Source organism: Cornus florida, unplaced genomic scaffold, assembly GCF_030987335.1.
Source record: "Cornus florida cultivar Cherokee Brave unplaced genomic scaffold, ASM3098733v1 CherokeeBrave_3.0.0_Hap2_Chr03, whole genome shotgun sequence".
In the NCBI taxonomy this organism is placed as follows: Eukaryota; Viridiplantae; Streptophyta; class Magnoliopsida; order Cornales; family Cornaceae; genus Cornus; species Cornus florida.
Window position 1 is genome coordinate 8,402,172 of NW_026775573.1, and position 13,913 is coordinate 8,416,084.

A 13,913-nucleotide genomic window follows, 5' to 3' on the forward strand; every position below is an offset into this window, starting at 1 on the left:
AAAATTCCATATAAATATTCTTCCCAAGCAATTACCATCTGCTGTTGGGACCCACCACACGACCTGTCATACCATCTTAAATGGATCTAATTAAAGCGCGCCAAGTGTGTGAGTGTGAAAGTAGAAGTAAAGAATACTGCACAGAGAAGACTAGTCGACAATCTAGGAAAAAAGGAAGAAAAAAACTAAAAGAGGACTTGCACTGATAACAACGCGAGTCGTCTGCTCGTTATTGAACCAAATTGCAACTTTTTTATTGTTACAGCTCAAATCACATCAGTTCATACTTCAATTCTTCTTAATTTCGATCAAAAGGTTCAGAAATTGTGCTGTAATCTTTAGATCTTTTCGTTCACGACTGTTCTTCAGTTTCTGTAATCATTACAGATTGCCGCCAAAGTTGGCGTTTTCAGGTTATATCGTTCTCATTTATTCCTAATCAAGTTTCATTAAAGGTATTGGTGTTTTTTATATTCTTGCTTGTAATATATGTTCTTCAGTTTTTTTATTTATTTTTATTTATTTATTTATTTTTTTTATGCATTTGTTTATTTAATTTTTATTCATAAATTTTCATCATTTTATAGTAGGTCCATAGTTAAATATTTTTTTACCTATTATTTGGGTGTCAACTGGGGAACATGATGTATAAGATAAGAGGAATCTTCCTAATAAATAATTTGGACCGCAATCTCTCTCAATCTCTCAAGTTTGACTATTTTAGAAAAGAAAAAAAAAAAGTTTGACTATTTTGAATGATAGGAAATGTTATCAGGTTGAAGAGAGGGAGGTTCTTGCAATTCCTTATTATATTTGATTAAAATCTCCTGAAAATTATTTTCGTAAATCACACGCTTATAATTTGGTAATCCCTATGCCTTATTCTAAATTGTGTTTTGCTAATGTATTTCCTGTTGAACTTTTAGGTGATTTTTCCCTTTCCTGAGTCCGAGTTATGCAGAACCGGACCTCAGTTTTTTAATTATTTTGTTTTTTCGGTTGTATCATTTTAAATTTCCCATCTCCTAGGTCAAAATTTGTTCTTTATCTAGTAATGTTTTTCTGAAACAGTCTAAATTTTAATAGTGGAAGAAACATCAGCAGCATCATTTCGGGCATTTTTGCCTGAATTGGCATCCGGTTCAATTTGGTTGTCTGCCTGAGATTCAATCGCCGTTGACAGTATGTTGTCTCCCAGCAGACCAGAACCGAGGTAGGTTCATACCTCATACTATCATTTTACTGAAAAGTAAATTATGGATTCACCTCAACTTTGTTGTTAAGGCATACTTCTTTTGGATTATCTGTTTCCGTCGCTTTTGATTGTTAAAAACATCTTGTATATGTTGTTTTTTTTTTCTTTCTTTCTTTTCTCTAATCCAGTGAATGGAACCAGATTGTGCAGCCCGCAGGCTGCGGATCTTAACATGTGAGCACTGCAGTTTGGGTGGCACCATAACTTCGGTTGAATCAGCTCTACCAAAAGAGTTTCACCGGTTTGTAAATTAAGTTGAAGGATTTTGGCCTTTGCTAATCATGGCCGAAGATGGTTATCAGCCTCCCCCTGAGAGAAACTGGAAGATGCCACTCTCTATTTTCTTCAAAGATGCTAGGTAAATTTTTACTAATTTACAATTGCAAATCCTTTCTAGGTATGGGAGTCTCTACTTGCACAGGAAAGAATTTGAGATATTATAAGAGAGATGATACGGATGGTTTTTTGAGGAAACCTTCTTCCTTTAGATCAGAAAGTCGTCTGTTTCTGGAGTAATGCTTCGTAGAATTAGATTCATCTCTTCAGACAACAAACTTAGATTGATACCTGTAGTTATTTATCAATGCTTTGTTTTTCTGAAGCATTTGCTCTAATTTTTATGATTAATAGGTTAGGACCTTTGTCGTTTGCTTTATATGACTGTTGTCGTTGAAAAGGAATCATTATAGAGAAATTTAAATGCTTCTAAGAGTTGATTCTTGTTTTAAAAAATGTTTGTTAGGCTTGTTTTCAAGATGGATGCACTTGGGTTGGAGATATTACAGATTGCATTCCCAGCAGCCCTGGCTTTAGCTGCTGACCCCATTGCTTCTCTAATTGACACAGCATTCATTGGCAGTTTAGGTCTGCTTTTACATTACTTATTTATGTGAATTAGTTTAATAGCTTCTAATTAAAGAATTTCTCAAATTGACTGCATGCTGTAAATAGCTATGCTTGTATTTATGTATTTCTTGGTACTCTCTCTACTCTTGGATGCCTCAAGTTCACACATAATTGGGTTCATAATCTTTAACAAAAATGATTTGTGATTAAGAGAAAGATGACATAATTCATGTACTGTTTTCTGATAAAGAAATGCGCATTTATGCACAGTTGTAAACTTGGAAAATAAACATCTTCGCCTACACGAGTCGACAAGGTAACAAACTTTGCATGTTGTGTTTAGCGCGGTTTAATTTACTCAGTGACTATATCGTGTTCTTTATGAGTTCCACAGTCCCTTTTTTTGTTAGTGTCCCATAAAATCTTTTTACAAAATCAGTATTTTACCAAATGTGAAGAACTAGATGTGTTCTGAATTTGCATGTGTTTTCCTTTGGTAACAGATGTGGCAGTGGACAATGCATTTGCATTTCATCATTTAATGGTTTAAGGCTAGTGCACATCTTAACAGTTTGCTTCTTCTGTAATATGCTTTGAATGTTTCCTGGTTTTTATTTGCTGAACTCACGAGCAGACCATCATCACCAAATTTTATGGATAGATGATTCCTCTGGATTGCCACTTTACAGTGCGACATCTTTCCCCAACAGAGCTCTCAACTTCACACTCATTACGCAACTCTACCATTGCCCTCCTGTATGATTTGGTACCACTGCAGTCCAGTGCACACATAATGCTTTACTTTCCTCTAAATCGAGGAGTTGTTCACCTTTCTGGCTAGGACACCTCATTTAACTGAGTAACCCATATCAAGGCCAATTTGAGAACACAATTTCAACATTCTCGTCCACTATGGCTAAAAAATAATGCTACTCTTTCCTCTGTATTAAGGGTCCTACTATTCAGTCACTAACAAAAAAGCCTAAAATATATGATCTCAAACATAATCCTGAGATTTTTTGTTTATCATGGCTGACAAATGACTTAGTTTGGTTGTGTAGACATCTCATCTTTGGAGGGATGAGTATGTAGGCTAGTTGCAAGATTCTAACTCATGGGAATTCCTTTTTGGAATTCATTTCAACCATAAACTATATTCCAAAATAGGAGTAAAAACACTGTTATTATTTTAACAAATATGCATTTTCACATCAATGCTTGCTCTCTTAGGATGATGTACCTTTCTGGGACCTATAATTTCTTTGAACAATAGCTTGTTTAGTAAATGTTGTTCCTTAATATCATTACCATTATGTTGTAGGTCCGGTGGAGCTTGCTGCTGTAGGAGTTTCTATTGCTATTTTTCATCAAGCTTCAAAGGTTACCATATTGCCACTTGTCAGTATTACAACTTCTTTTGTTGCTGAGGAAGAAACTGTTGGAAGAATTAGTAATGAATTGCTAAAAGTGGAAAATTTGGAGAAGGGTTCACCCAAAAGCATTGAAATGGAAGAGTTGAAGCATTTGATGGCAGAAGAAGGTACTCTCTCTCTCTCTCTCTCTCTCTCATTTGCATAGGACAAAGGTGAGTTAAATTTTAATTTATAACATCTTTACCCCTTGTGAAAAACTATATATGTACATCTATACCCTTACGGACTTTGGCTACCACTGTAAACCTCAAGAAATCTACAAGCCCTTAATGATATTTATTATTTAACATGAAATAGTTGTTTGCTGATTTCTTCATCAGATTTTGAAACAACAGTGTACAACTCTTCAATTGTTACTAGTAGCAATCCAAATAAGGCCAAATTTGAAAGCAAGAAGCGACATATTCCTTCAGCATCAACTGCCCTTGTTGTTGCCAGTGTGCTTGGCCTCCTTCAGACCATATTCCTTATATCTCTAGCAAAACCGATCCTGGGTTTTATGGGTGTGAAATCTGTAAGTGCATTCTTTATACTGCAGGTCCTTGAATTAGTTGTTTTTATTGTTAATGTTGCCTATATGCAAGTTATTGTGTATATTTGCTCTCAAGCTGAGGTATATCTTAACTATAAATTGTGAGATAAAGTGCGCTAAATGAAGTATTGTTTATCAATTTGCCAAAATCTCAGGAAAACTAACAGTTTATGTGGTGTTGCCCTATCAGACAATGATTATTGAGATATAGAAGTATATCAAACAGAAACTGTGAAATGAACTTCCATTAGCCTGTATAAACATGTCAAATTTACTCTTTCAAATGTGATCATATTGTGTCCCAAACATTATGTCCTCATTCCTCATTAATTATTGACCATCCCCCCATGAGTAGTCACAATTCTGAAATACAGTAATCACTGGGTATAGCCAAATTTTGATTTTTCTAGTGCTTATGTATGTTACGTAGGCCCTACCATTTCTTGTTGACATGATATGGGATGTGTCTGACACACATACCCAAATCGGACTCCCCGATCCTCTATGTATGTCGTGGATGAAGAGAAACTCAAATTTGAATCCCCTTTTTCACCACATCCCATTTAATATAATTTATGACGGGGAATATTTTTAAATAACAATAACATCATTCATTATATTATTAGATAACATATTATATATTTAAACGTGTCGAAAGTTCCCATGTGTCTTTATCATACTTTTGGACGCTTCCCAAGCCAAGTCCTTGTGCCATAAGATTTATGATTCAAGGGGGGTATGATACTTAGACATATACCCTTACTCGATACAACTGAGTCCATGTAACAGATTCTTATTTATTATTTGGGAAAATTACATATAAATGGAGTTAAAGTTTCATATTTACTTAGAGACTGAGTCAAAGTTCTATATTTCTCTAAAATGGATTGCTGAGGTGGCACATGGTTTTTTACTGTTTAGAAAATTGTGGTGCCTAAAATGCCCTTCCCTAACAAAAAAGTAGTACCTTCAGTTCAAAAAAGTAGTACCTTCGAAGAAAAAGTAGTACCTTCGCGGGTGTTTAAAAAACATGGTACCTGGACACCAAAAAGTAGTACCTTCAGTTCAAAAAAGTAGTACCTTCGAAGAAAAAGTAGTACCTTCGCGGAAGGGTATTTTAGGTACCACAATTTCTAAACAGTAAAAAACCATGTGCCACCTCAGCAATCCATTTTAGAGAAATATAGAACTTTGACTCAGCCTCTAAGTAAATATGAAACTTTGACTCCATTTATATGTAATTTTCCCTTATTATTTCCCCTTCAATTGCAATTAGAAGTGCCACAGTTTTGGAAGTGTTGGTTAATATGATTGTTGTTGTTCATATTTATACAAGGATAAATCCTATCACCAGCAATTTTATGCTTTACCCTTTTTAGTTCTTCATGAAATGTTTTTATAATGCTAATCTGCAATGCATAGTATACATTCTCCTACAATAATTCTCATTTTTGTTGTTGTACTTTGAAGTATTTTGAATGGTATGATAACAGTGTTCTGGTGTAAAATGCATGTGAGTTGAGCTACAACTATGAAAATTTATTTATTCATCTCAAATCATAATGAGTTAGAACTTGGAAACAGTAACATGTTAATTCTTCTTCATTCTTCAAGATACTTATTAGACTGGCTTGTTATGGTAATTAAGGTTGTTCTATTGGGGATGGCTATACACCTTATCTGCCGCATTAGGCATTGGTTATCATTGTAGAATGTAGACAACATTAAATAATGCGGCTTTTTATTTGTTGAATAGGGTTCCCCGATGTTAACCCCAGCGCTGAGGTATTTGACTTTGAGATCACTGGGTGCTCCTGCTGTTCTTCTCTCTTTGGCTATGCAAGGGGTCTTTCGAGGATTTAAGGACACCAAATCTCCTTTATATGCAACTGGTAAACTCTCTATAACAAAGTCTCTTCCTTTTCGAGGAGAAGTCCCTAACAATTTTTTTACTCATTTTTTGTTTCATTCCAAAGATCTAAAATGTTTCAGAAACATAATGATAAGATGATATTGTGAATCTGTGAGGAACTTCTTGGAAATGTTTTAAAGCCTATTTAGATGCAGATATATTTATACCAGCGATGGATTTAGTATTTAGAGGCCTATACCATCCACATTGGAACCTAGAAATGTAGACCAATGAGGCTATTGATAAGCGTGCATTCTAGAAGAGAAGGAAGGAGTAGAGAGGGAAAAGAGGAAGGATGTTGGATGATGGAATCTTCTATTGATTGGTAGAGGGGAAAGGAAGAAGAGAATGATGGGAGGATGGATGAGGCATCTCTCCAGGCCCATCGTTTTGCTTTCATCCAAAATTGGGGGAAGAGGTGAAAAAAGGAAGGATATTTGTTGGATATAATTGAAGAGACGTTATTATCCTCATTTAATTGTATATATATATATATATATATATATATATATATATATAACTGTGTAATGGTAAAAGAATATTATTATCTCTTTCCTTACCTTCCACTCAACCAAACAAAAGTAGGGATGGACACCCTAGCTTCTCTAGTGATGCCTTTTCCATCCCTCCTCTCCCTTCCATCCAATCTACCATCCACTGAATGGAACATAATTGCTTGTCTGATTAAATACTTTAATTGATTATATCTACTGTTGGAGAATAATTAAATGAGTGATTTAAGCCCTTAAATCACTCCTTGACAGAATGTTAAGTTGCTATACTTTGGCTTAAATCAGTCATATAATTATTCTAAAACATCTACTTGAAAACTAGTTGACATATGGATATGACTTCCAAATTTATAGATCAACCACATATTCTATAAAATGAAAAGCAAAATGATACAATTTGAAAGTATTTGCTACAGACTTAATCTTTCCTATTATATGATTTAATTTGTAAAGTGATGTAGGGTGAAGAAAAATAGAGAACAGAGAGAGAAGAAGAATGATAATAGACGGGGAAGAAATCTGAAATCACTCAATTCAATATTCAATAATCATAAAATGGTGCCTTAACAATGTTCTCAACCCACATATCAATAGGCATCAAGGAAAACCATAATCAAATCTAACTGCCATAAATAAAACCCTAAAATACTAAGTTAGGGAAGTATCCTAAAATTAACACATTATTAAAAAATAAATAAATAAATAAACAAAAATTCCTAATTCTATCTCTCTTTTCTGTCTCTCCAACAGTAAAGGCAGAACACATGCACTTTAAGCTTTTTGACGATACCCCATTCTCCATCATAAAGTTTATAAAATCAGGACATGTTGTCTTAGAGTTGAACTTTAGTGTGAAACAGTAACAGAACTCATTGAGAAGTTCAAATAAGATGCAGCTTTCAATAAAAAAACTATGCAGTTTCATTATTATGTTTCAATCTCCGAGTGATTGAAAATTTTTCTGGTTTTGGAGGGAAATGTCTATTCACGTCATGAATGCTGCCTAATCCAAACTTGACCTGAGTCTAATTTGCCTAGCTTGATGTCCTAATCAAACTGAACCTAACCGGACCAACCCAAGCCTAATCTGAGCTAAACCCGAATTCAGAAAATTATGTGCAAATTGGGGTCAGGTTGAGTTTGTGAGGTTGGAGTTTGGGTTGGGCTTGGATTGACCCATCATCCTGCCCAGTTGCACAGCTAATTCCAATTACGATATCAGTGTTTGTACTTGAGCTTTTACAATAATGCATTGTGAACGAATAGTTTGTGCGAGCTTCTGTCACATATCAAAAAGAAAAGGACCTCTATCTGCTTTCTTGCTTGAGGTTGTGGGCATTTCAACTAACTCCTGATCATCTGTATTTTTTTCTTATAGTTGCTGGGGATGTATTAAATATCATTTTGGACCCAATTCTTATATTTTCCTGCCATTTGGGAATCAGTGGTGCAGCCATTGCACATGTTCTTTCTCAGTAAGTTATTTTGAAGATATTCCACTTGATAGTGCATATTTAAATTTAATTTACGTAGTCAAGTTAATTTATTTAATTATCGTAATGTTCCAACATTCTAAGTGACTTTTTTCCCCCTTTTGTTTACATGATTAACGTTCTTTCTAGATACTTAATGTCGATCATCCTCTTGTGTCAATTGATGAAGAAAGTTGATCTCTTACCTCCAAGTATCAAAGATTTGCAGTTCAGTCGGTTTCTTAAAAAAGGTAAGGGGCTTAATTCTTGCTCTATCTGAATTATTTTTTATTACTCACAGCTAACTGTAATAAGTATTCCTTTATATAAGGGCCCCAGTTTACAAAGTTAAAATTGAGTATTTAGAAGTCGATAGCCTTATGTTACTTTTAATAATTACGGTGTATGGGTTTGAGTTCAAAAATAAATCGTTATTCATGAATTTATTCCTCGAAAGTGTATTTGTACAGAAGTAATTTGGATCGCTTAAGTACATATTATAATAAATGATATCAGCTGAGTCATTCAATCATAAATGAACAAATAATATGTATTGCTTACGGACAAATGCGGTCATGGAACTATGTGCATCTTTTGCTACAGAAATAAAAAGTGAATGTAATATGATCCCCCAATGTACCTCTGGTTGATTTGACACCAATATTTTGTTTGTCCCACATTCTTACTTTTCGGGTAGGTGACCTACAGAACTTCGATAGGCTTCCATACCTAATACTCATACCAAAACGTTCATTTTGCTAGCTCAATTATAAATGTCTATTAGCAGTCAATTCTTCCGGATTTTTTTCAAATACTTGCATCACTTTCAAATCAACTGCCTTGTGTGATTTTACTACTTATCAACAACAATAAAAATAAAAGGAAAATGAGTTATGAGATCGTACCGTCCTAGTTGCTGCCCATTCTTGAGATAACTGTCAGTTGAGATGAGAGTTGAGACTATGATTTGTCTACGGGAACAAATATAATAACTGTCGGTTGAGATGAGAGGTTAGAGTTGAGAGTTGAGACTATGATTTGTCTATGGGAACAAATATCATAGTGTTTTTTGTTTGGCTTTTTTCTTGCTAAGTTTTGTAGTTCCCGTAGATGCATCAATATAACCTGTCCTTGATGTCTTTACTTCTGTTCGTCACAGCTCTGTATTAGCAGGAATTGAATATTTTGAGCTAATTTATGCATGCTGTTTACATCATAATTATATCAACCTCTCACTTTCAAATTTATAATTTGTATCACTTTGTCTCATTATCTCCTTTTCTACTTTGTTTTGTGTGCTTGCGCTCAGGTTTTCTGTTGTTAGTGAGGGTAATAGCAGTGACATTTTGTGTGACCTTAGCTGCATCAAAGGCTGCAAGGCTAGGTCCAACACCTATGGCTGCATTTCAAATTTGCTTACAGGTTTGGATGACATCATCACTTCTTGCTGATGGTTTAGCTGTTGCTGGGCAGGTAAAGGACACTCCCCCCTTCCTTCCCCGCTCCTCTTCCTCTCTTTTATAGCATCAGATAGTTCAAATCTTCTTAGAGCTCACCTAACAGAGTGCCTTTTATTTTATTATTAGCAATATTCAGTGTGAAACTAAACACCTTAGATAGCAATGAGTTATGTAAACAAGAGCAGAACACGACAAAGTCACTGCTGGGCATGAATATCTGCAGAGCAGATGAATTTCACATTCTTTGAGAAGGGGCACTGATATGCTCCCATCCTAAAACTTGCCAACCAGAGTGTGGCTTTGGCTTTTAAGATGTAGCATATTGGTGCAGTACAGTACAAGGAATCCTAGGATAGTGAAGCCTATTGTTGGTTTTGTGGTAGGGTTTTAGCTACAGAAAGCTTGCAGGTTTGTGTTTTAAAAGTTTGAATATGTTGGTTTTGGGGATTGGAAAAGGTTAATATTTGCTTGATTTTATAAGTGCTAGATTGCAGGATTTTCAGGGAAAGGTGCTCGAATCTAGGTAACAAGTATTTTAGGCCCCGTTTGGATTGGTAAGAAGTATAGTTTAATTTAGATTGCAGCATGGAGCCTTTCAGGATCTCAAAAGACAGTTTAAGTAGTAGTAATTTAGATTTAAGTTTTAACATGATGTTTGGATTGATTTGAGAGAATTATATGTATGGATTTGAGATATAAGGCACAATGAGATATTTGAAATCCATGCCACCAAGGATGCTACTAGGACAACAACAATAATTGCTGTAAAATGTCTTTCATACCTCTAACCTAACCTCTCCTTAGACTTCCAATTCTAACTTTAGCAACTATTCTTGTATTTAAAGCTCAAATCAACTTATAGCAACTATACTTGTATTTAAAGCTTAAATCGCTTGATTTTAAATCCATCCAATTATCCAAATGAAGTATTAAGGTTTTTGGTGTCAAGTTTAAAGTAAAAAATTAGGGGAATGGTTCAATGTTAATTTGGGCTATTTATGGACTTTGGGGATAAAATAGGAGCTATTTGGAGACTCTAATCTGAAGAGTGAAGAACAGTACAAGAAAATGAAGAAGTAAATTTTCTGCTTGTTTCGTTTTGCGATGTAAATTGATTGATAATTAGTAATGTCTGCCTTTCTTACTTATATAAAAAAGAAAAATTATTTTTTTTTCCTCTCTTGCACTCTTCTAGGCAATCCTTGCTTGTGCATTTGCTGAGAAGGACTACGCGAAGGCAACAGCCGCTGCATCTAGAGTATTACAGGTGTGGAATCTTCTCGATTGTATTAGTAGACCCTTCTCTCATTCTTGATTGTTAGAAATCTAAATCTACCATTATCTCGACAACACAGAATATTTATGGTTTTCTAGTACATGTTGCGGAGTCCTCTCAAACTGGATGAAAGTGCTTTACTGCTTTTCTATATATTGGGAGATTTCACAAACGAACTATTCACTTGTCATTCATTTTTCATCATGCAGATTAACACTTCATTGACATATATTGTAATTAAATCAGAATTACACTTGCATACAATGGCATTGATACCCTTCTGTAGGATTTCATTTGTCATTTTAAAGTTAGAACGCCTAATTTTTTATGGGTTAATTTTGCAGATGGGATTTGTGTTGGGCCTGGGGCTTGCTGTAGTTGTTGGACTCGGGTTGCAATTTGGATCAGGGATCTTTTCAAAGGATAAAGATGTTCTTTACTTCATAAGTATAGGCGTTCCGGTACAATTCACATGCCAAAGAATTTTTTTATTTTTTAGTTTAAAATTTTTATGACTACTAACTTTATTTTTTATATCTACCATCAGTTTGTTGCTGCTACACAACCTATCAATTCAATAGCTTTTGTTTTTGATGGTGTGAACTTTGGAGCATCTGATTTTGCTTATTCTGCATTTTCCATGGTAAATTTTAACATCTTTCTCCACATTATAAAAATAAAATAAAAAAATTAATAAAAAAAAAACATGATATTTGTAATTTTATCTCCATAAACTCCCTTTAGCAATGTTTAATGCTAAAATTATTGTATCATCAGGTCACGGTCGCCATAGTTAGCATTGCATCCTTGTTGCTTCTCACTAAAAGCTATGGTTTTGTTGGAATATGGTTTGCTTTGACCATTTATATGGTTCTGCGCATGTTTGCAGGCATTTGGAGGTAATTTTCATTGTTAATATAAATAGCATGATTCTGATTTACTGGTAGTTATGTGATACACTTGCTTAAAGTTCAAAAGGGCAAAAATGGCTCCTCTCTCTTGTTGAACATTGGCACATCTATTCTCAAAACTCCTGATGAAAAACATAATTATAATCCAACCTTATGGGGGGCTACTTCCTACAAATTGGCACTCTTTACATTTCATCCACTTATCGGTCAGTCAACCGAGGCTCTGTCCTTTTGCTGATGGAGCAAGAGCCATTTAGCTACTGTTTTATTAGCTCGGACATACACTTGAGAGGAAACATATGTGGTTTTTTATTGTGTGTGTGTGTATATATATATATCTTATATTTGTTGAATCTCGAATGCTAAAACTAAAACAGTGTAGTATCCGATCTGTTTCTGCAAAATGGTATGATCTGTACTGTGCCTTGCAAACAGTTTCTGGTGAATGGGCGACATAGGGGCACTAATTTGACCAAAGTGGACTCCATGAAGAAAACATATCATGCAACTCTCAATTTTCACCCTAATGGAGTGGCTCCTGCTGTGATTAAAATTTAAGAGAATAATAGCTCACCGTGAAATTTAAAAGTTCCAGATTGAGGAATAATGACAATGTGTGCAAATTCCTATGATGTTCGACATAATGCAAGATTCTGAACATCGCCTGGAACAGGAATTCCCAGGATTTATGCTTAAAATTGACTGAAATTGGATTTTTAAAATTTTTTTTTTATTGACAATCTGCCTCACATTTGCAGGATGGGCACCGGAACTGGACCCTGGCGCTTCCTCAGGGGCCGATTATTTTCTACCCTTGTATCTGTATCATGATTCTACCTAATGAAATACACACACTCTCTCTCTCTCTCTCTCTCTCGCATTACATTGTAGCCTATGCCATCTTGTGTGGTAGCCCGTGCTGATCTTCTATGTATGAATGTTCCAAAGTACAAAATGACACGGTGGAATGACATTCAAACCTTGTCATAGGCAACTTTTGTATTAATCAACTGGCCTTTCCCATGATTTTGCTCATTCTACCATAGTTCTCTTTTGGTGGCAAATCATCCAAGGATGGACCCAGATTCTCTCTGGTGCACATTTGGCGTTCTCTCTAATACACATTTGGGTTTAACATCATCCAATGCAATTATATCAAGAATATAACACCATGCAACACCACTGATTTGAAGATGCAAAGGTACGGGTGTTGCACGAGTATTTATATCGTTATTGCACGAGTGTGACATCCTCCTCAATTTAAATTGCAATGGATGGTCACATTTTTTTCTCATGTTCTCCATGATTAAAAATAAATAAAAAATGTACCAGAATTTTTATACACCAAAGGTTAGGTAGTTATGGTGTGATAATGGGCAATGCCTTTTCTTTTTTCTAGGTGTATGTATGTATACACCACAAAAACCAGAACATCACTTAATCTTGGTGGTATGTCAAGGATAATGACTATACTTGGGACTCAAAACATTAAATTTAACCCCAAAATTAGGTAACCTAGTCCATTACCGACCATTAAAAAGCAAATGTCTTGGATTTCCAGGAAGTGGCCCCACAAATCACTATCAAAATCAAATGCCAACCACCATTGGTAAACATAAAAGGGAAGTCCCACCCACTTTTGGCTGTAAGATGAGTGGTTCGATCAAATAAGGTACACTCCACATTCAAGACATCCCCCCAACTTCCCACCCATCTTCTCTAAAAAGTTGAGCTCCAAATTTCTCTGTCAACCAGAAAACAAAAAAAAAAACGTCCCCATTCTCCTAATCCATTAACATATCCGATCTTGTATCCAAAGTTCTAAATATCCTCCCAACCAATCACCATCCACTGATGGGACCCACCACATCATCTATGTATTTGTGTGTGAGTGAGAGAACGTGTCTTAGAAAAAAAACGAACCCAGCATAAGGAAGCAGACAATCCGATTGTCTAACTAAGTAGCACCTTTTTACCAAAACAAAAAGAAATGAAATAATTTGCCCTATCTTTCTTTTCTTTAACCTATTTGTATAGGTGAAGAGTTTCTATCATTTGATATAATGGATAGGACCCACTATGTCCATCCACTGGTTACATTGTTCCAAGGACAAATAAGCCTAAACAGCATTACTGAAAAAACAATCTAACTAATTAAATATTGTGTGTGTGTAAGAGAGAGAGAGAGTGTGTGTGTGTGTGTGAAATAGAGTGCGTGTAGAAAAAGAACACAGCATAAGGAAGACAACAATCTTGAGGGGAAAAGAACTTCAATTTTACATTAATTATTGTAGGAACAAGAAG

The 13,913-nt window shown here is 35.1% G+C and overlaps 1 protein-coding gene across 6 annotated transcripts; it reads left to right on the plus strand.

The window, feature by feature from the left end:
• Window positions 1-152: 152 nt before the first annotated feature.
• LOC132299331 (protein DETOXIFICATION 43-like) lies at window positions 153-12,644 on the plus strand. 6 transcript variants are annotated; one of them, XM_059795863.1, is made up of 15 exons: window positions 153-455; window positions 1,072-1,213; window positions 1,397-1,613; window positions 1,998-2,119; window positions 3,423-3,641; window positions 3,855-4,048; window positions 5,823-5,958; window positions 7,869-7,965; window positions 8,113-8,213; window positions 9,272-9,435; window positions 10,618-10,689; window positions 11,043-11,159; window positions 11,246-11,341; window positions 11,476-11,597; window positions 12,368-12,644. In XM_059795863.1, the coding sequence occupies exons 3-15, from the start codon at window positions 1,537-1,539 to the stop codon at window positions 12,438-12,440; spliced, it is 1,590 nt and encodes a 529-aa protein (XP_059651846.1). In that variant the 5' UTR covers window positions 153-455; window positions 1,072-1,213; window positions 1,397-1,536; the 3' UTR covers window positions 12,441-12,644. The 6 variants fall into 6 exon arrangements, with proteins under 6 accessions (XP_059651846.1, XP_059651849.1, XP_059651848.1 ...); XM_059795866.1 differs by having other exon boundaries at window positions 1,087-1,213; XM_059795865.1 differs by lacking the exon at window positions 153-455 and adding an exon at window positions 654-865 and having other exon boundaries at window positions 1,384-1,613.
• The last annotated feature ends 1,269 nt before the right edge of the window (window positions 12,645-13,913 follow it).